The sequence below is a fragment of the Ovis aries genome, chromosome 14, assembly GCF_016772045.2.
Source record: "Ovis aries strain OAR_USU_Benz2616 breed Rambouillet chromosome 14, ARS-UI_Ramb_v3.0, whole genome shotgun sequence".
Lineage (NCBI taxonomy): Eukaryota > Metazoa > Chordata > Mammalia > Artiodactyla > Bovidae > Ovis > Ovis aries.
Genome location: NC_056067.1, coordinates 54350962 through 54371264, shown reverse-complemented (window position 1 = coordinate 54371264; position 20303 = coordinate 54350962). Strand labels below are relative to the sequence as shown.

The 20303-nt window shown below is 53.4% G+C and overlaps 1 protein-coding gene across 5 annotated transcripts in view; it reads right to left on the bottom strand.

Annotated features, from left to right (window-relative positions):
• BICRA (BRD4 interacting chromatin remodeling complex associated protein) overlaps positions 1–20303 on the bottom strand; it is a 74748-nt gene that overhangs the window by 9181 nt on the left and 45264 nt on the right. For 3 of the 5 annotated variants that reach the window (XM_060398150.1, XM_042232241.1, XM_060398151.1), the window contains exons 2-8: positions 14285–14385; positions 12340–12385; positions 12200–12242; positions 12030–12105; positions 10067–10132; positions 6234–8198; positions 5538–5714 (exon numbers count right to left, since the gene is read on the bottom strand). In XM_060398150.1, the coding sequence (XP_060254133.1) occupies positions 5538–5714; positions 6234–8198; positions 10067–10132; positions 12030–12105; positions 12200–12225 (2310 nt within the window). In that variant the 5' untranslated portion in view covers positions 12226–12242; positions 12340–12385; positions 14285–14385. The remainder of the gene's footprint in view (positions 1–5537; positions 5715–6233; positions 8199–10066; positions 10133–12029; positions 12106–12199; positions 12243–12339; positions 12386–14284; positions 14386–20303) is intronic. The other 2 variants (XM_060398152.1, XM_027978541.2) reach the window with 2 other exon arrangements.

Here is a 20303-nt window from a genome sequence, read left to right as displayed (position 1 = left end):
TTATGCGCTCAGGGGAAGCCGACTGTGGATCATGTTGTGAGCTGCCCTTCGGGTAGGCCTCAATTTCTCTCTACGTAGGCCCTCTCTCCCACCAGCAGCCCTACCAGTGCACCATCTTTGTAGTTGTTATTCTGGCTGTGCAGTGCGGTATGCGGAATCCTAGTTCCTTGACCAGGGATCGAACCCTCACCCCCTGCAGCAGAAACACAGAGCCTTAACCACTGGGCAACCAGGGAAGTCCCACGAGTGCAGCATCTTGGAAGCAGACTGTCCAGCCTGGTCAAGCCTTCAGATGACAGACAGCCCTGGCCGATAACCTTGACTATAATCTCCTAAAAGATCACAAACCAGAACTCCCAGTTAATCTGCTTCCAGATTCCTGATACTTAGAAATCATGTGAGGTAAGTTAATGTTTGTTGTTTCAAGCCGCTCAGTTTAACAACAGGTAACTAAAACATCTGGTTATAGTAAAGAATTCACATGGGCATGATACCCACATTCTAGTCTTACAACTTTGCTATATATTTGAAACGACCTAAAAATGAAAAGCTTAAAAATAACCCAAAAATTGAAAACTATTTTTAAAAAGTCTCATCCTCAACAAAAATACAGGGACAAATACTCACACACTCCCCCCAAACCAAGTCAAGAAGCAAATGACATACTGGGGGAAATAGTGAGAGTCCCTTGGACAGCAAGGAGATCAAACTGGTCAATCCTAAAGGAAATCAACCCTGAATATTCATTGGAAGGACTGATCCTGTAGCTGAAACTCCAATACTTAGGACACCTGATGTGAAGAACCCATTCATTAGAAAAGACCCTGACGCTGGTAAAGATTAAAGGCAGGAGAAGGGGACGACAGAGGATGAGATGGTGGATGGGATCACTGACTCGACAGACATGTGTTTGAGCAAGCTCTAGGAGACGGGGAAGGACAGGGAAGTCTGGTGTGCTGCAGTCCATGGGGTCGCAAAGAGTCAGACACGAGTTAGTGACTGAACAACAACATAGCCTAGACAAAGCTCATCTCTCTCATATAAAAAGAGGATCTGGAAATCACTAAGAATAACAAGCAGTGAGAAAAATGGGGGCAGAGGATATGATCAGACACAGTGTAGAAAAAACAACACAAAAGGCTTAAATATGTCAAGAGATGCTCAACCTCCCTTGTAATAAGAGAGATGCAGATCGAAGGTGCCCCATGGAGCCAAGTTCAGGCACACATTACAAACAAGTCATATGTCTCATATGTCTCACTCACACGTTGCCCATGCGAGTCTAAACTGGCACCATTTACTACAGCCTCAGAGGAATGCAATTCAGCAGCTGCTGTGCAAATTCTAAGTGCTCCTGTGCTTTGATCCAGCAAACAGGCTTCTGGGAAGTGACCAGAGAGATACACGTACACGAGATGACGGATGTTTACTGCAGCTCTGTGTGAAGGACCAAAGCCTCGACGTGGTCTAAGGGCATCAGGACAGCATGTCCGAGGATGAAAGCCTGTCCAGCCCCATCTACACAAAGGAATACTTCTCCACTGTAACAAAGGACCAAGGAAATGCTACCCAAGTACATGGATAATGTGCTACCTGCTGGGTAGAGAGAAATACTAACCTATACTTGCACAAGGTTGTATATGCACAGAGCTGGAAGAAAATACAAAAAAGTAAGTGCTGAGGCTATGGGGAGGGGTTGGGAATAAAGGATGGGGTGGGGTACTTCCCCTCATACTTCAAAAATCCTTTTTGGAACTTCCCTGGCTGTCCAGTGGTTAAGACGCTGGGCTTCCACTGCAGCAGGTTCAATCCCTGGTCAGGGAACTAAGATCCCACACACCACAGATAAAAAAAGATTAAAAAAAAAAAAAAAGCTTTTTCATGATTGAACCATGTGAATATACTACCTAATGTCAAAAGGGACAAATGTTTGAAATGGATGAGAAGAAGAAAAGCAAGGCTAAAAGAAGACTTCATACCAAAAATGTTGCCAGCAGCTTCTGCACGCTGGTATTTCGGGTGATTTGTTTTTCTTCTTAGTTCTTTTCTGTATTTTTTAAATCCTCTAGAGAAGCATGAAATTATTTTTATAATTACATTTTTTTTAAGCTCCCACATGAGTGGACTGTTTACTGAGAGATTCCAACTGCCCGTGGGGAGATGGGAAGACATTCGAATCAAGCAGAATTTGAAAGCACAGGAATGGGGGGGCATGCATTTTCCCCTGTGGCCGGCAATGAGTGGGTCGCTGATCTAGGATTGAGGAGGCTGACAGAGGCCTTTACCAGCAGGAACCTCATGAAGGAGCAGCTGGATTGGTCCATAACATGCTTGGGCAGTGCGTACTGTCAACCCTCCATATCCACAGGGGCTCACCCCATCAGATACCAAAATCCAAGGATGCTCAAGTCTTTTATACCAATGGTGCAGTATTTGCATATAACCTACGCACAACCTTTCGTATATTTTAAATCACCTCTAGATTACCTACGATACCTAATAAATGGCGCTAGTGGTAAAGAACCGACCTGCCCATGCCAGAAACATAAGTGACGTGCATTCAATCCCTGGGTTGGGAAGATCCCCTGGAGGAGGGCATGGCTACCCACTCCAGTATTCTTGCCTGAAGAATACCATGGACAGAGGAGCCTGGCGAGCTACAGTCTATGGGGTCGCAATGAGTCGGACACGACTGACGTGACTTAGCACGCGTGCACAATGCCAATGCTATGGAAGTAGTTGTCTGCATATTCAAATGGTGCTTTTTGGAACTTTCTGGAATATTTTCCCCCGAATATTTTCTATCCACTGGTGGTTGAATCCAGCGGAGCAGAATCTGCAGATTCGGAGGGGCAACTGGATACCCTCCGATGCAGCAATTCTATTTTTAGACATTCACCCTATGAGCATTCTCACGCACGTGCAAAGCCCGGTATGAGAATATGGACGGGAATGTCCGTTAGCGATTCCGTGGGACTGGATACCTTAAGTGTTCACCAACAGGGGACTGAATAAGTGAAGTCTTGCACATCTACATAATAATAAAATAAAGATCTCAAAAGGTTTGGCAGACTAAGGCCCAGAAGCCAAATGTGGCCTGCTGCCCGCTTGGCCCGACCATTTTGGACGGCCCGCAAGCTAAGAATAGTTTTACGCTTTTAAATGGTTGAAAAGAAATCAGAGAAGAAGAATATTCTTTGACTCGGGACACTGATAGGAGATTCAAATTTCAGGCTTTATGGGAGCCCACCCACGCTCATTCATTCATCTAGAGCCATTTCTAGGCTATAGTGACAGTTCTGCAAAGCCTAAAACCTTTACTACTAGCCCTTCATGGAAAGTTCGCCGGGCTTCTCTCTCATGCTCCGGGACTTCCGACATGTTGGTCCTGTTGAAGCACTTTACATACACTGATTCATTTACTCCTCACAACAGCCACTGTCCTCAAACCCATTTGTCAGGTCAGGAAGTTGAGGCCCAGGGAGGTTAAGGGGCTTGGGGGAGGTACCATCTTGGTACTGTTGGTCACCCAAGGAGCAAGTCCAGACAAGCACCTGCAGGGTGTGTGTAGATCACATATGGGCCTTGCCCCGGCTCTCAACCACAGCACTCAGAAGAAGGGCTCCTACCAGCCCCGAGCTCCAGCTGAGGATGGAAGGCTGGGAGAGGGGACTGCCCTTGCCCCAGGGACCCAGGCCCACGTCTGACCACCCTAGAAACAGTACTTTCAACCTGAGTCTCTCACAGTCCAGGCGGCCCCTGGCCCCTGCCCTTCCTCCCTGTGTAGAGATGACCTGAGGAAATCTTGGCCCCCTGTCCCTCTGGACTGACCCGCTCCTGATGCCACAAATACAACAGCTAAAACAAGCATTTGTTGTTGAGTCGCTGAGCCATGTCCAACTCTTTTGTGATCCCCATGGACTGAAGCCCGCCAGGTTCCTCTCTGTCCACGGGATTTCCCAGACAAGAATACTGGAGTTGGTTGTCATTTCCTTCTTCAGAGGCTCTTCCTGACCTAGGGATCGAACTCACCTCTCCTGCACTGGCAGGCAGGTTCTTTACCACCGAGCCACCCAAGAAGTCCCCAGGTAATAATAACAATAGCAAATATTTTTGGACTGCTTATTCTGTGCAAAGCACATAGCAACTCGGTTACTTGTCCTAGTAGATGTATAAAGAAACTACTATCCCCATTTTCCAGATGAGGAAACTGAGGTTCAGCAGTTACAGGGACTTGCCCAGGGTTAGCACAAGGCCTGGCACATACTTAGCATTCTCTTTTCCCTAAACAACAGTTGACGTAATGAAGAAGCTGGCTGCTTCCAGTCACGTGGTGAGTAGCAGAGTCTGAGAGTGAAATCACGGCTATTGACGGCCAAAGCGCAGCGGATTTCGGCCTGCCTGGCCCTCGTTCATCTTATTTCCTCCTCTTCTGCCTGTTCTAATCTACCTACCCATGGATCCTTTCTGAACAAGTGCAACATCTATACCTCCAGAATAAAAGGGGCCCATCCTAACCTCTCATATGCTGATGTGCTGATGACTCATAGGAGACAAAGTCTATTTCTCTAATATGTAAAGAGTTTCTACAAACCAACAAGAAAATGACCAGCAACTCAAATTTGAAAATGGCCACGTGTATGAACAGATAACTCCACAGAAAACACAAATAACTCTAAAACTCTAAATCTATAAAAACCTGCCCAGCCTCATTTAAAGAAATACAAATTAGAACAAGATACTGTTTTTTACTTACCCAAGTGGCCAAGTTCAATATCACTTGAGGGTGGGGGCAAACAACCAGAGATCATATACTGATCAACCACAGATAATCCATTAAACCAACTTATACTCTACAGGGAGCAATTTGGCAATATTTGTCACAATTATAAATGCATATGCTCTCAGACCTAGTGATGTCCTTTTAGAATTTATCCTACAAAGAGACATATGCACAGAGTTGTACTTTGCAGCCTTGCTCATCTGAGAGCTAAAGACCAAAAGTGACCTAAATTCCCAACAACAATGTCTGGTTACGTAAGGAGCACCCACACACAATGGAATACTATGCAATCATGTAGAAGAGTGAAGTACAGTCCCCAAGATGAACTTCTAAATGATAAAAGGTGCAGAATGCATGTAGAGTATTGCTTTCATTTTCGTAAAAATGTAAGGAAAAGAACCCCATTGTCTTTTTATTTGTCTCTTTGTGGGAAAGGAGTGAAAAAAACCCTCTTGGGGAGGGAAAGCCAGGCTTGGATCTAGACCTCTTAATGTCTTCCTCGAAATGTGAGCTACTTATCCAGACAGAAAAATGATCATTCTAGGACCTAACTATGCGTCCCTGACTAGAGTGTGGTCTCAAGCATCCACGGCCCTTGGGAAACATCTGGGGAGCCAAGGGGAGCACCGCTTCCCAAGCCAGCGAAACAGAGAGGCAGGCAGGACAGCCAGAGAGCGCGTGGAGGGGGGGCGGGAGGCGGGGCGAGGGGCAGGGCTGGTCTGCGCTGGGACAGAGGCTGCTGGGGTTCGTCTACCTGGGGGGCCGGCACCGGGGAGGCCTGGCTGTCGGGGGCCTGAGGGCCAAGGCCAGTTCCTTTGGCGACAGGGGTGGTCGGGGCTGGGTCTTGGGCGGGAGGCGGGGCGCTGACTATGACCGAGGCGGGCACGGAGAGGTGGGGGCCCTCTGTGGAGAGGGGCTGCTGGCTCCTCTCCTGCAACGGGCAGCCCACAGTGGGTCAGAGGCCACCCCCACAGACCCGAGGCCTCCACACCCCGACTCCCAGCCCCCGCAGGTGCTCCGGAGAAGAGGGTGGTGGGAATCAGTTGGGGGGCACCCAGAGGCTAAACGCCGAAGTCAGGGGATTGGGAGCCCCAGGGTCCAGAGGGCGTGACCTGGGGTAGCTCAGTCCCCTCAGTTCTGTGAGTCATCTTCCGGCTCCACCCCAGCATCCATCTCTCCCACCCCGTCTGTCTGTCTGTCCATCCACTTTCTCTCTTGGACCCTTCTCCAACCCTCCAGCAAGAGGGCAGCCTTTCTCTCTGTCCTGGTCAGTCAGCTGGGCCCTGTCCCCCCGGGACCTTCTCTGAGCGACCTGGGGCAGGGGTGGTAGCTCTGGGCACCCTTCCTGACCCCCAGGCCCCTCCCCACTTGCTGCTTCAACCACATCCGGTTCCAGCTCCAGGCCCCCCTCCACGCGGGCCCCTTCCCCTGCCCCGGCGGCCCTGGTTACCTGGGGCAGAAACATCTGCAGGGAGTCCTGAGTGAGGACGGCCGTGGGGGCAGCAGAGGGAGGCTGCCCCAGGACAATCTTCTCCGGGCTGGACGCCAGGCCCGGGCTGGGCTGCGGGGTGGTGGCCTGAGCTGGGGCGGCAGCCTGTGGGGTCGGGGCCTGTGGTGGCGGCGGCTGCTGTTGTTGCTGCGGCTGCTGGAGGCCCAGAGGCAGTGGGGTGCTGACCGTGGGGGGCGCCTGGGGCGCTGTCTGCACCGTGAGGACAGGTGTGGCCTCCCCGGCGGCTGGGGTGGCGGGCTGCACCAGTCCATCGGAGGTGTTGAGCATGGCCACGGCGCTGGGGGGCAGGGTGACCCCCTGGAGGACGGTGGTGGCGGCCGGCCCGGCGGCGGCCGGCTGACTCTGCGTGGGCAGGCTGCCCGCGGCCAGAGACACGGGCATCTGGAAGAGCGCCGGCTGGCCCACCTGGATGGGGGCGGCCGAGAGAATGTGGGCGGCGCTGTGGGCCCCCGAGTGGGGGGCCAGCACGGGGCCCAGGCTCAGTGGGCCTGCCAGGTTCTGGTTGGTGAGGATGGGGTTGGCGATGAGCTGTCCGCCCGCATGGGGGGCCGCGGCTGCCAGGATCTGCCCGCCCACGTTGGCCGGCAGGGCTGAGAGCGGCTGGGGGAGCTGGACCGCCGACGTGCCGGGCAGCAGGAACTGGTTCTGGCCTGGAAGCATGTGCTGGGCGGGGATGACGATGCTGCTGCCTTGGTTCAGGAGGTGCACGCTCATGGGCTTGCTCAGCGTCCCGGGGGGCTGCGGGGGGGCCGCCCCCGTGGTGGTGGCCGGAGGCGGCTTGAAGACGTTGGCCTGCAGGGCAGGTGCCGGGAAGCCCGACAGCACCACGTTCTGGCCAGCCTTGCCCGCCGCCATGAAAGTCAGGTTCTGGGGAGCCTTGGGTGGCTGCGGGAGGGCCCCAGCCTCGCCCTGGATGGTAAGTGTGGCGCCCGCGGGGGCGAACGGCTTGGGGGTCAGCTGGTAGAGCTTGGGGGGCAGCACGCCAGCAGGCTTGGGCTGGATGGGCGTGGGCGTGCGGTGCAGAATGACATTGGGCGCTTGAACCAGTGGCGATGTGCCCAGGCCGGGGGCCACTGCCAGCGGCTGTCCTGAGGGCGCCCCACTGGCCGCCGCTGGGGCAGCTCCCGCCCCTCCGAACACCGAGTTCCCATTGAGCGTGGTGGCCACAGCGGCAGGGAGGTTCTTCTGGAGGACCAGGCCGGCCCCCTGGGGTGAGACACCGGCTGATGCCAGGGTCACTGGCTCCGAAGGGCCAGCCGCTGAGGCCAGGTAGCCGCTGACGGGTACCTGCTTGGCCAGGAGCTGGGAGGTGGGTGGGTTGAGAGCCATGACGGGTTGGCCGACCACCTGGATGGGGGCCAGGCCGAGCGTGGCTGCTGCGGCACCCCCAGGGCTGCCGTTGGGCAGGCCCTGGAGGCCCGGGATGGGCTGCAGGGTCACGTTGCCCAGGCCCACAGGCTGCAGGAAGGGCTGGACGCTCAAGGCTTTGCTGACCACGTCCTGCGGTGGCACCAGGGCCTGGTGGGTCAGCACGGTGGGCGGGGCCTGCAGCCCCAGCAGGTCGGCACCCCCCGAGAAGAGTGCCTGGGGTCCCGTGGCCACGGCAGCAGCCCCTCCGGCCCCTGCCGGGCCGGCCCCACCGTCCGCGGGCTGCAGGGTGGGCAGCTGGAAGGGGCCCAGGTCCAGCTCGGCCTCAGCCTCAAGTGTCTGCTCGGTGATGTTGGCCTCCTGGAGGCTCTGCTGGAGAATGTCGCAGGGCTGGTCGGCACCCCCCGCGCCCCCGCCGCCACCCCCGGCCGCGGGCGAGTCCAGGATGTCATCTTCCAGGAAGTCGAGGTCCACACTGGGGGCCGGCTGGCTGGGCTCTGAGTTCAAATGGTTGCCAGAGGCTTCTTGCACGTGGAGCTGGAGACGGGGAAGGTGAGGGAGAAGAGAGCCCAGGTTAGCAAGGGGCCGGGCCCAGGACACAGCTGAAGCCAAGGGTACCTGATGTCAGGGCAGCAGGGAAAGAAAGAACCTTCTACAAGAAGTGGCTGGACCCGGGTTCAAATCCCAGCTTCGCCAGGGCTGAGCTGGGCACCCCAGGGATGGCTTAATCCGGCCTGTTTTTTCCCCCATCTGTGCACATCAGCAGAAGGTAACAAAAACCATTTTCTAAACAGCCATACAGGCCCATGATGCTCTTCTGCAATTCCAAAACCTCAAAGGCTCTGAAAACCTTGAATGTTTTGAGAACTTCAGGCTGGAAAGCCCTGACCAGAATGCAACTGATGCTCAGAGGGAAACGCATCATTCAGTCACGCAACAGGACTCGCCCTCGGTGTGACCACAGAAAAATGAGCGTGTTACGTTACACGCAGCACACACGTAGTCAGCACTGCCTTTCCAGCATCTGAAAAACCCCGAATCCCACAACAAGCCTGCCCCAAAAGTTTTGGATCCAGGATCATGGTTCTGTTAAACGCAGGAGCAGCAGCAGCCTTGCCCGGTGCCAAGCACTGTGAGTCTGAGGTTTCTTAAGTGCTTTCCGGATGGTGACCCAGGTCACGAATGTACGATCAATACATGTATGTGTTTTTGAGCAAATATTCCATAAGTAATGAGTATGCTAGCAGCATGGAATACCCACTGATAATGGGTCAAAACTGTTGTTAAAAAGATTCCGAGTTCACTCCACGTGGATGGCTCAGAGCAGTACCTGGCACCCGAGAAACACTGTCCATCACTGCTGCTGGCATCACTACTACTGTCTAGGTCGCTGCTGTTAGTAACAGCCCAGGGAGGTGGGCACTGCTCCCTCCTTGCCCCCTAGACTGGGAGGGGGTCACCCCACTGCCAAGCAGGGGGCACTGCCTGGCGAGACAGGCTCCAGCTCAGCCCCCAACCAAAGACCAGGGGGTTCTGAGCTCCTAACTGCTAAATGGCTATAACCAAACCTGCCTCCTAGGACGGTTGTGACATTTACTGACATCATGCACGTGAGGTGCTAAGAACCTGACCAGGGTCCTTATGGGTTAAATTAAGACAGGGCGGTGTGGATAAGAATAACGCATACCCTAACCGACCTGTAAGTGTAATAACATGAGAGTACTATTATTTGCTGGGTTCTGGATTTAGGCATGTATGTTACGCCAGGTCAATTGTTTGGAATGTGTTATTACGGTGGTTGTGAGGATTAAATGAAAATTACCGTAAAGGGTCTAGCGTATGATAAGTGTTCTGTAAATGACAGTTATGATGACGAAGGAGGGGGCGGGGTAGGGAGAGAAGAGGGGAAGGGAGAGGCCACAGAAGGGGAAGAGGACGGAGCGGCCTGGCACGCAGGAGGTGCTCAATAATGTAGATGCCCACTGCGTGCCCCGCTTTGGGCTTTGCTCATCATCCCTGCTCTCATTTTCAGGCAGAGACGGAGGTCTGTATCAGTGGATCCTCTTCCCCGGCTGAGCCAGGACAAGACCCCCAAGATGCCCCTGTCCCCATCCTCAGGGGCCAGCCTCAGCCTCCATGCCAGCGCTATAGCAGCTGATCCCTAAGGCCAGGGACCCAGGAACCGCACCTCCTTCTCTGAGGCACAGCCTGGAGGTAGGGGAGGTATCTGGCAGCCTCGGCCTCACCTGCACCCCACTCTGCTCTCAGTGACTACGCCCCAGCCCCTCACTGGAGGGGCAAAAAGTGCCTCAGGGAATAAGTGAGACGCCCTCCAACCCTCTCCCACTGGCTGCTACCACGGGCGTCCTGCCCACCACCCTCCTCGAGCCCCCGTGGCCACTTACCCCAGGACCTTCATAGAAGGCACTTTGGGCCTCCCCGGGATTATCCAGGAGGTCATCACTGTCGAGCTGCAACAAGACCCGCCCCCACCCAAGGTCAAAGGTCAGCTGGGCAGTGGGCCGGCCCACACGCTAGAACAAAAACCAATTTCGTGTTACACGGACACAAAGACAAAGACGAGGTGGGGGTGGGGGGGATGCAGGGGGTGGGGGAGGTTCGAGGGGTACGGAAACTCCACCTCCAGAAAAGAGGCCCCAAAGGAAGGGGCTTGGCTGCAAGTTTAAATCCTAAGGAGCCCCCAGCACCACGTCCGAGGCTCCCCGACATGCCTGCCTGGAACTCTAGAATCCTGCCTCCGCACCTTCACCCAAGCAGCACCCCGGGCCTTCACCCTCTGCCTCTTTGGTAACACATCCTGCAGGGCCTGTCACACGTGCCTCCTCCTCCCGACATGTGCCCGTCTGTCCCTTCCAATGAAATCAGTCCTTCCTCTGCACAGCCGCGTTCCTTGGGCGCCGGATGTGTGAGCTGCTCCCATGTCTGGGAGGGCAGGGACCGGTCTCATTCCAGGAGTTATCCTCAATGCCGAGAACAGGCCTTAAGCGCCCACTGTCCACAGTCGAGCTCCCCAGTTTCTAGCTGATCCCCTTCTAGAACCCTAGACTGGTATGGGGTTGGCCAAAAACTTCATTTGGGTTTTCTCATTACATCTTACAGAAACATCCAAACCAACTTTTTTTTGGCCAATTCAACATATCTAACTGCTGCCCTCGGACTTCTGGGGTCTGCTCCAAACTCCCAGTCTCAGGGAATGGTACAACCCTTTTGGTTGCTCAGGTCAAGTCCAGGAGGCAGTCTGGACACTTCTTCACCATCTAATCCACTGTCAAGTTGAGTGACGCTGCCTTCCAGGCACCTCCTCCACCGCCTGCCTTGGGGCCCAGGCCGCCATCCTCCCATTGCACTTGCCTTTGCTCCACAAATTATTCGATACATCCCCTTGAGGAGTGGAGCTCTTTTCCCTCTCTGAGAGTGTGGGTGGGCATGGTGACTCGCTTCCAGTGAATGCAGTGTGACTTCGGAGACTAGGTCATAAGAGGCGCTCAGCTTCCTCCTGGCTCTCTCCCCTGGGTCACTTGCTTGGGCAAACCAGCTGCCACGTCATGAGGATGCTCAAGCAATCCTCTGGAGAGGCCCACGTGGCGAGAAGCTGAGGCCTCCAGCTAACAGGCACAGGAGTGGAAGCAGGCCCCCCAGCCCCAGGCAAGCCCCCAGATGACAATGACTCCAACCAACATCCTGAATGCTACTCAGGGGAGACTGCAAGATAGACACCCAGGCTGCTCCTCCATTCCCAATCCCCAGAAACTGAGAGCTCTAACAAATGTTATTAGAAGTCAGTAGAAGCCACAACGCATTGGGATAACTTGTTATGCAGCCCTAGGTAACGGATACAACCCCTTGTGGCTCAACAGATGTCCCCTCGTCCCCGCTGTGTTCCATTCTCCGGAGTGCAAATAGAATATGCCATGTGGCTGCTTAATAAACTGTCGGAGCTGCCTGTCACATTCAGAATAAAGTCCAAACTCCCCAGTCAAGCTCCTCTAGGCTCTGCATGACCTGGGGATTTTTGTCCACTCCAGTCTCCCCACCTACTAGTTTACCTTTCATCCTGGCCCCACTGGCCTTCTTTCTGTTCCTGGAACGGGTCGGACTTTCCCGCCTTCCCACCTGCTCTCCCCCTGGTCAGAGCACAGTGGGTGCCTCCCTTTGGTCCTTCAGCTTCACCCTCAATGTCGCCTCTCTGCCCACTGCAGCTAACGAAGCCCCTGCCCTTGCCCCCCACCTCCCATTCATTTTCTTCGGATCCTCCTTTGTGGTGCAAAAGTGATGTTGCTATTTCTTCTGCTGCCCGGCGTGGTGCTTTCCACCACTGCCTTTATTAGTCACTGGTTGCTTGTTTACCCAGGAAATGTGTATGGCGTGAGGGCAGGGATTTGCCGTCTCTTTCCCTCTTCGCCGTGAGCTTGGGGCCTGGCTCCTGGAAGGCAGATGTCTACTCAGTGTGGTGGTGGGGGGCTTGACTCACAGCACCCTGCTGCCCTGGGGGATGCCTCGCCCTGCCCAGCACTCACCTTCTCGGATCCATGTAAGAAGTCATTGAGGGCCTGAGGGTCACTGAAAGAGAGAAGGGGAGAAACACTTGAGGAGATGAGGGACAGGGGAGAGGAGGGAGAGTGAGGGGGGAAGGGGGGACGGGAATCCCACTACTCACCAAATCACGTCTAGTAAGCATCTCCCATCCTCATCATCCATCGCCACTGGATGGGGCAGGGCAGGAAGAGGGCGACAGGTTAGATGGTGGCAGCGGGCCAGGACCCTCCCCACAAGGACCATTTCTTGGGGGCCCAGACCCCTGGAGTCTGTGGGCATGGACGGTGGGGGGGCGAGGCAGGACCCTCCCCACCAGCAGCTCTGACCAGAGAGACACGGCTGCCTTTTCCTCCTCCCTCTGTCCCCCCAGCATCCGGTGATGACAACGATGACGTCAGTCCTGACTAAGTGAGCCCTGATCACGTGTGGGCCCCGTGCCAAGTGCTTCACACACGCTAACGCAGTTAATCCCCAGGGAACCCCTCGAAGTGGGTCTTGCCACCCCCCCAGCTTCGCAGAGGAGTTAATGCAAGAGCAGAGACTGTGGTTCTCCGTCTCCTGGCTCACAGAGATCTGGCCCCAGAGCTTGTGTCTGCCTCCTGAGGGCAGGGCTGGCCCAGTGCGGGCATTGGGGGGCTTGTCCTACACGCGACTGGGTTGGGGGGAAGGCATGAAGGGGCTCAGGTTCTGGGTCCCCGTGGAAGACACATGCAGTGCAGTTCTCACGGAGGGAAAGAGAGGGACAGGGACCCAGAGGGTGGGCGCTTGGCGTCAGAGCAGCCGCCGGAGCCCGGCTGAGCCTGTCAGAGCGATGAGGATGAGGACGGCTAACATTTGGCCCGGGCTTATCACGTGCCCGCCAGGCACTGTCCCAAGCATTCCACTAATGTTAGCTTGTTCAATCCCCATGGGGAAGGGTACTGTGTGTCCCATTTTATAGCGAGAAAACTGAAGTTCTCTGTGTTTGCCATCCCCCCAACCCTCACCTAACCTCCCATTGCTCCAAACATCCCACCAGGCTTCCAAGTACCCATCTTGCCAAACTTCCGCCTCACGGTCCATCTCTCCTGTCTTCCAAACACATCCAACTGATCCATCCATCTGCCCACACATCCTTCCCTCCCAACGATGCAGACAGGACCCGAGAAATCACACACAACCCCAGCCCAGAGCCGTGGACTTCTCACCCTCTCTTTTTTTTGTTTTGGTAGGGAGAGCAGGAGTGGTCCTGAACTCACTGAGGAGGATCTACCCCTCCCTACACCTCAAAACACACAAAATCTCACTTGTGCCCTCAGCTGGGTCATGATTCCTCACTCTGACAGATCCTCTGAACTTCGCAATCGCCACTCCAACCCCCAGTAACCTCAACGGCTCTGTGACAGCCTCGGGAGGAAGCCCGCGTCACTAGTTTAGGGTCTTCTCTGAACTGTGCCTTGGAGGGTCTGATGAAAGCAAAAAGACCCTCTGGCCAGAAACACGCATGTGGGCCAGATATGTTACGCGTACTTCTGCATGGGACATGCACACACATATGCACACACGTACACATTTCACGGGCCCCGGGTTACAAGGCCAGTCTAGAACAGAAACATCCATCTTCAGGGCCTCACACGCCAATCACCCTCCCCTCTAGAGCTGGCCCTGGGCACGGACCGCAGAGGGGCCTTTCCCTTCCAAGACTCTGGCTGCACCAGGCGTTGGTACAACATACTCTCTCTGGCTTCACATCCCCGCCCCCACCCACGCTTCCTTCTTCCCACGCCACCAGCTCTGCTGCCAACGAGCCCCTGCCCTTCCTAACCAGCCCACAGTGGGCAAGGCCTGGCCAGGGAGCAACCTGGCAAGATCTGCAGAGCACCTGGAGAAGAGGGGGATGTGGGAGGGAGATCCTGCTTCTCCTGTAGATGGCGAGGAGGCAGGGGGCTGGCCCGAATGACCCCGGGGCCCCAGGTTGGGAAGGGTGGAGCTGAAGGTTGCGGCTAAGTCAAGGAGGACCGTCCCTTCCGTGGAGGAGGTGGGGGACCACAGCCCCTCTGGGAATGAGCTCACGCTTGGCTGGTTACCTGCGCTACAAACGAATCATGAAGGGAAGGAGGGGGTGTCCACTCCAGGTCTACGCGGGGCCCCCAGCTGGGGACTTGGGGAGTGTCCTTTCGGGGGCCAGCTGTGGAGAGAGAGGGAGAGAGAGGCTGTGAGTGGGACCGTCAGTGAAAAGGAGAAAGATGCAGCCAGAGAGAGGAGAGGTCAAACCCAAGTGTACAAACCACAGGAAACACCGCCGCACATGATCACACGCGTGGTAAATGCAGACAAGACCGCCCTGTATCTACCCGCACTGCATATGTACATATACACACTCACGCAACAGCACGCAACACCGTACGGCTTAATCCACCGGCACTTCTGAGCCATCGGCCCTGAGGAAATACAGGGCTAGCTTCCTGCCAGCCTCTGGCCCCATTCTCATCAACCCAACAACACACCACCTTGGCTATGTGTGTTTCTGTTTAAAGACACCTTGTTGAATATAAATCGGTGAATTGCTCACACTGGGCTTGTGGCCAACAGCGCTGTAACTCGGGTATAACTGTTCATCTCCCACGTGCTTTCTCCATAGAGCTCACTGCAGCCTTCCTGCGCTTACGAGCACTGGGTGGCTTTTCACCTCTGTGCAGGAGGGGCCATGTGTAACAGCAAAACCGCTTACAAAAAGCACAGAAGCGCAAAACAGCAGGGCCCTAAGGAGGGTGCTTCTTGACAGCTGAACTGAGGAGGCAGAGGGTCGCCGTGTTCCACCTCCGCTGGGGGGATGTGCACCGAGAGACTCAAACACTTCACGACTCTGCACGTGACTGGGAAAGCCCCATACTGATTTGGGGCTTATTGACGTCAGCGGGTGGGTGGATTAGCAAAATATGGAATCCACGAACACCGAGGGTTGACCTGACATGATGATGGTGATGACAGCTGCTGATTTTAAGTACTCTGCGTGTTTCCTCCGTGTCACCATCTTGGACTCCCTACGAGGCGGGTGCTCTGCTTAGCCCCATTCTGCAGATGAGGACAGCGAGGCTCCGAATGGTGAGCCATACGCCACCCCCAGATGCCTGCAGTGGTCAGCGGCCAGGCTGGGATCTGAGCCAAGGCAGGCTGACTGCAGAGTCCCCGCCCTTAACCACAATCCCACAGACAGCCCTCTCTCATCATGCTGTTTCTCTTCAAAATGTGAAGCAGACACGGCCACAGAGTCAAGATAAGACAAAGCTGGGTGACAAGCCTTTGTTAGCATTTTGTGAATGCCTGGGATAGTTCAGATCCAAAGACGCGATAAGGGCGAGTGGATGGAACAGACAGGAGGGACGGGAACTGCTGCTCCTTTTGATGCAGAGTCCCAGACCCCCGGAAAGGTCTAGAAAGCCTCTGTCACAGGACCCTGGAACATGGAGTTCTGGCCCATCTAGGCTGCAGGGGCACTGCCCTGGCCCGGAAGTGATCCCAAGCGCCCGCAGCGGCTTCATGAGAGCCGCCTGCTCCACGTGGGTCCCCCCTCACCCCTCCTCCCTGCCCAAGGTGTGGCCCAAGTTCTGCAAACCTCGGACCAGAAGGAGAGCCAGGAGGCGGGTATTTCCTGAACGGAGCTCTCCAAGTGGGACCTGTGGGTGAATGTCCAGCAGGAGGCGCCAGGCTGTGAGAATCTGTCATCTCCGCGTTTTCATTTTGATGGTGACAGCTGCGCAATGGGTGAGGGGGGCTTTCCGGGGAGAGGACAGATCCTGCACTGCGATGGGGCATCAGTTATACGGGGGTTAAAAATCTATAGCTCAGGGCTTCCCTGGTGGCTCAGTGGTAAAGAACCCGCCGGCCAGTGCAGGAGACGCGGGTTCGATCCCCGATCCAGGAAAACCCAGCATACCCCTGCAACCACTGAGCCTGGGCTCTAGAGACCGCAAGCTGCAACTCAGCACTGCAGCCTTTGCTAGAGCCCGTGCTCTGCAATGAGAAACCCACACACCCCAACTGGAGTAGCCCCTTGGCAGCAACGAAGACCAGCGAAGGAAGGAAGGAAAAGAAAGAAGGGGTGGATTCTAGGTGTGTAACAATGGCGTCGTATTCTCTTTCTTTTCACTGAGAGTCTTTACCTTTCAGAAATACATCCTAAAATACGTAGAGGTGACATGAAAAAACGACTGTGACTTAAGTTCAGAATAACCCAGTTGTGTGAATTCAGAGGCATATTGTCCCTATTCGGTTCAAAACAGTACCCAATTAGCCACGCGTGACTACATACATTTAAGTTCAAGCTGCTGAAATGAAATTATGGCAAAGGACTGGGGTAGGTATTTGTCCCAAGACGACATACAAACGGTCATAAGCACACAAAAAGGTGATCACCACCACCAAACATTAGGGCAATGCTATCGAAATCACAGATGCTGCCTCACTCCTATTAAAAGGTGACGAGCAAAAATTCAAAAATTAACAAGTGTCGCTGAGGACCTGGAGAAACTGGAACCCTTGCGCCCTGTTGGTGGGAACGTAAAATGATGCAGCTGCTGTGGAAAACACTTTGGTGGTTCCTCAAAAGATTAAAAATAGAATTAGCATATGACCCAGCAAGCCCACTTCTGGATATATATAACACAAAAGAATTGAAAGTGGGGTCTGGAAGGACATATTTATGCAGCCCTGTTCATGATTCCCCAAGAGCCGAGAGGTACAACCACCCAGGTATCCGTCAACAGATGAATGGATAAGCCAATCGTGGCATCTGTTTAAAACAGAATTATCATTCAGGGAGGAAAGGCTGAAAGGACGGCATAGATGACTTTGTGCCAAGTGAAGTCAGCCAGTGACAAAAAGACAAGGATACCATCTTATTCCACTCATGATGGAGAGACAGGAAGGAGAGTGCAGTCTGCCAGGGACTGGGGGGTGGGGTGGAGAGAAGCGAGGACTGGTTGCTTAGTGGGTATCGTCTCAGTTCTGGAAGATGCAGCGAGTGTGAGAGAAGGACGGGGGTGATGGTGGCACCACCGTGCACACACACTTGATGCCGCTGACTTGTACACTTAGATGTGGCTGCCACGGTCACTTTTGTTACGTGTGTTTTAACCACAATAAAAGGATGGAAAAAAGAGAGGACAATCAGGAATATGCAATAAAACAGATTCACATTAAATGCGCAAAGGAAATGAAAACACCGAGTCCACGGTCACCCCCGCCACATTTCGTGGGCTCAACTGCCATACGTGGCTGGTGGCTACCACGTGAAACAGCACAGATCTAGAACATTCCCGTGGTGGCAGGAAGCCCCCTTGGACAGGGCTGGTCTGTCAGAGTGGTGGAAGATCGGTAAAGCGCTGGTTGATGCGGTTCAAGTTTTACTATTCTCTCTGCTTTGTGCACATTTGCAATTGTCCGCAACGAAAATTTTTTACTTTGAAAATACTTGAGCATCAAAAATCATATGACTCTCTGACTGTTTACTGTCTGTCTCCCCTACAAAAACGTCAACCCTCTGACTACAGGGATTTTGGTCTCTTTTGTTCCTTGTGGAATGCTCAGAGTCCACACAGGACACGGCACATGGAAGGAACTCTCTAAATATTTGTGGGATGAATGAATGAATTTGCAGGGACAGTTAAAACAAACCCATTCATTCGTTTAAAGAGCAGCCTGGTGAAAAGGGCATTTATTCGTTGTCCGTTCTGTGTCGGGGAGAACTGAGGATCCTGTAATGAGCAATGAGATCCTCCAGCCCTTGACCTTGGGGAAGATGATGCTTAGCGGTTCTTAACCAGGGATGACACTGGATGCCCAATGTCACACAGATACTCAAAAAGCTTTTTTAAAAAAAAGATTGGGAGACTGGGGCAGGGGACACATAATTAGCATGCAAAGCTGCAAACCCAAAATATCCACACAAGAGGACGTCTTCCACTCCTGCAGAGCAGAAGCTTGAAAAGCCACTGTAAGGTTCCACTTGAGTCCCAGCACGATGTGGACACATGGATAGGGCCACAGCCAACCCTCAAAGCTTGGACACATGAGCAAGAGAGGAGCATTCGCTGCTGTCAGCCACTGAGATCCGGGGCTCACTTGTTACTGCACATTACTCAGTCAAAGCTGACTGATACATCTTGGAAGAGCACCTCCCCAACCCCAGTGCTTCCTCGGTATCAGGCCTTGTGCGAACTCCATATAGACTCCTCCCAGTCTCCAGGGAGACAGGAGGAATGTTTCCCATTTCACAGCGCAGGAAACTGAGGCTCACAGAGGTCAGGACATTTGCCCCAAATCACACCGTGGGACCAGACTCTGAACCCAGGCCCTGTGATTCCGAAGAACCTCATTCTCCTCCAGCATCGGGCTATAAAAAGCATGAGAAGCCAGGCCTGCAAAACCACAACCAGCTCAAGAGAACAGCCATGACGCAACAATGACAAAGTGTCCTTCCAGAAAATCGTGTGAATTCCTCCGGCACTTGGAATGCCTTCGGAGTTTTGCGTTGTCATCAGGAGCTGTGCTGAAGCCAGGGTGCTGAGCAGGACACAGAATTCAAAGTCCCCGTGAAGCTCCATAAACAGGCTTATTTTAATTTCCCGATAGGAATGCTACTAACCCTCGGGTTATTTGCAAGTCATAAAAAAGAAAGTCAATGGAACCCTATCATTTGCTGATGGGAAGTGATAGGCAGAGAAGAGGATATGGCAAAGTCTAGCTGTTGGTTTTCCAAACACCATTTCCCTAGCCCTCCTTGTCCTGCTCACAGAAGCCCAATCTCGGGTTAACACTTGCCAGCTCCAAGATGTAAACAAAGGCTGTTCTGAGTCAGTCTTTTTCAAACTATGGGTCACGCCTTTGAGGGTTGTGAAATCCAATTAGCAGGTTGTGACCAGGGATCACTTTTAAGTTAGAGTATAGAATCAAATGGCTTGGGATAGAATAGAAAATATTAAGAGGCATCACACAGGGTTTCAGTGGACACTGGTTTCAATGGACACTGGTTTCAATTATGTGTGTGTGTGTGTGTGTGTGTACATATTTCCTACTGTAGGTTGTGGCCAGAACAGCTGCTATCCCTTTATGAGACATTCACTTTCCAAGGCTTCCTTGCAGCCAGAGTAGTCACAGTTTTGCAAATAAGTAAAAAGCAAAGTGTATAGAATTGGGTTCTGCTCAATGAGTCTTTCGGCGAAGACAGAATTTGAGAAAGTTCTTCTTCCAGAATATCAAGATAGAGCTTCTCTAGGGAGAAAGTCATTTCTCATTTTGAATATAGTTGAGAAGACTGGAGCTGTGGCAGCCATTTTGCTGCCATGAGGCAATAAACCTGAGGCTAATAAGCCTACCTGTAGAGAATAACGGATGAGAGGAGAGAAAAAGACTAGGTTTTTAAAAACTCCTCATGGCTTGCCTGCCTCTAGACTGCTTAATCCTAACAGTTTAAGCCACTATTAAGTTTCCATTGTTTGCAGTCAAACACAACCTAACACAAATGAGTTAGTACTTCTAGGTATCTTTGCAACCCATCACAAGGACTCTCGCAGCCTTCCATGAGTCAAGGACTGTACTCTGAATCCACTGAGAAGAGAGGCCCAGCAAAATGGGAGAGGGCTGATGGTAAGGGGATCTGAAAAAAATAAAGACTACTGTGGTTGACTGCAAAAGCAGCCAGAAACTTTTCTCCCCCTGGTCTTATCAGGGCCTCCTATCAAGAGATGGAGTCTATTAACCAACCCTTGACCTTGGGCTGGCCTTTTGGCTTGCCTTGGCCAACAGGATGTAGCGGAAGTGACGGTGTGTATTTCTGAGCCTATTCTTTGCCCAGCTGACATGTAAAGAAATCCAGGTTAGCCTTCTGGAGGACAAGAGACAAATGCCTTCACCACCATGATTCCAGTTCACAGGCAGCCAAGCTGTCGAAGCAGAACCACATAGCTGACCTACAGCTGACCACAGAGAAATAAGAGAGAAGTAACTAGAGGTGCCCAGGCCAAGTTCCAACCATTGGGATCACGGTTTTGTTTTGACCTACTGTGGCACATCGTGTTTTTCAAAGATGGCTGCAGTAATGTCTCC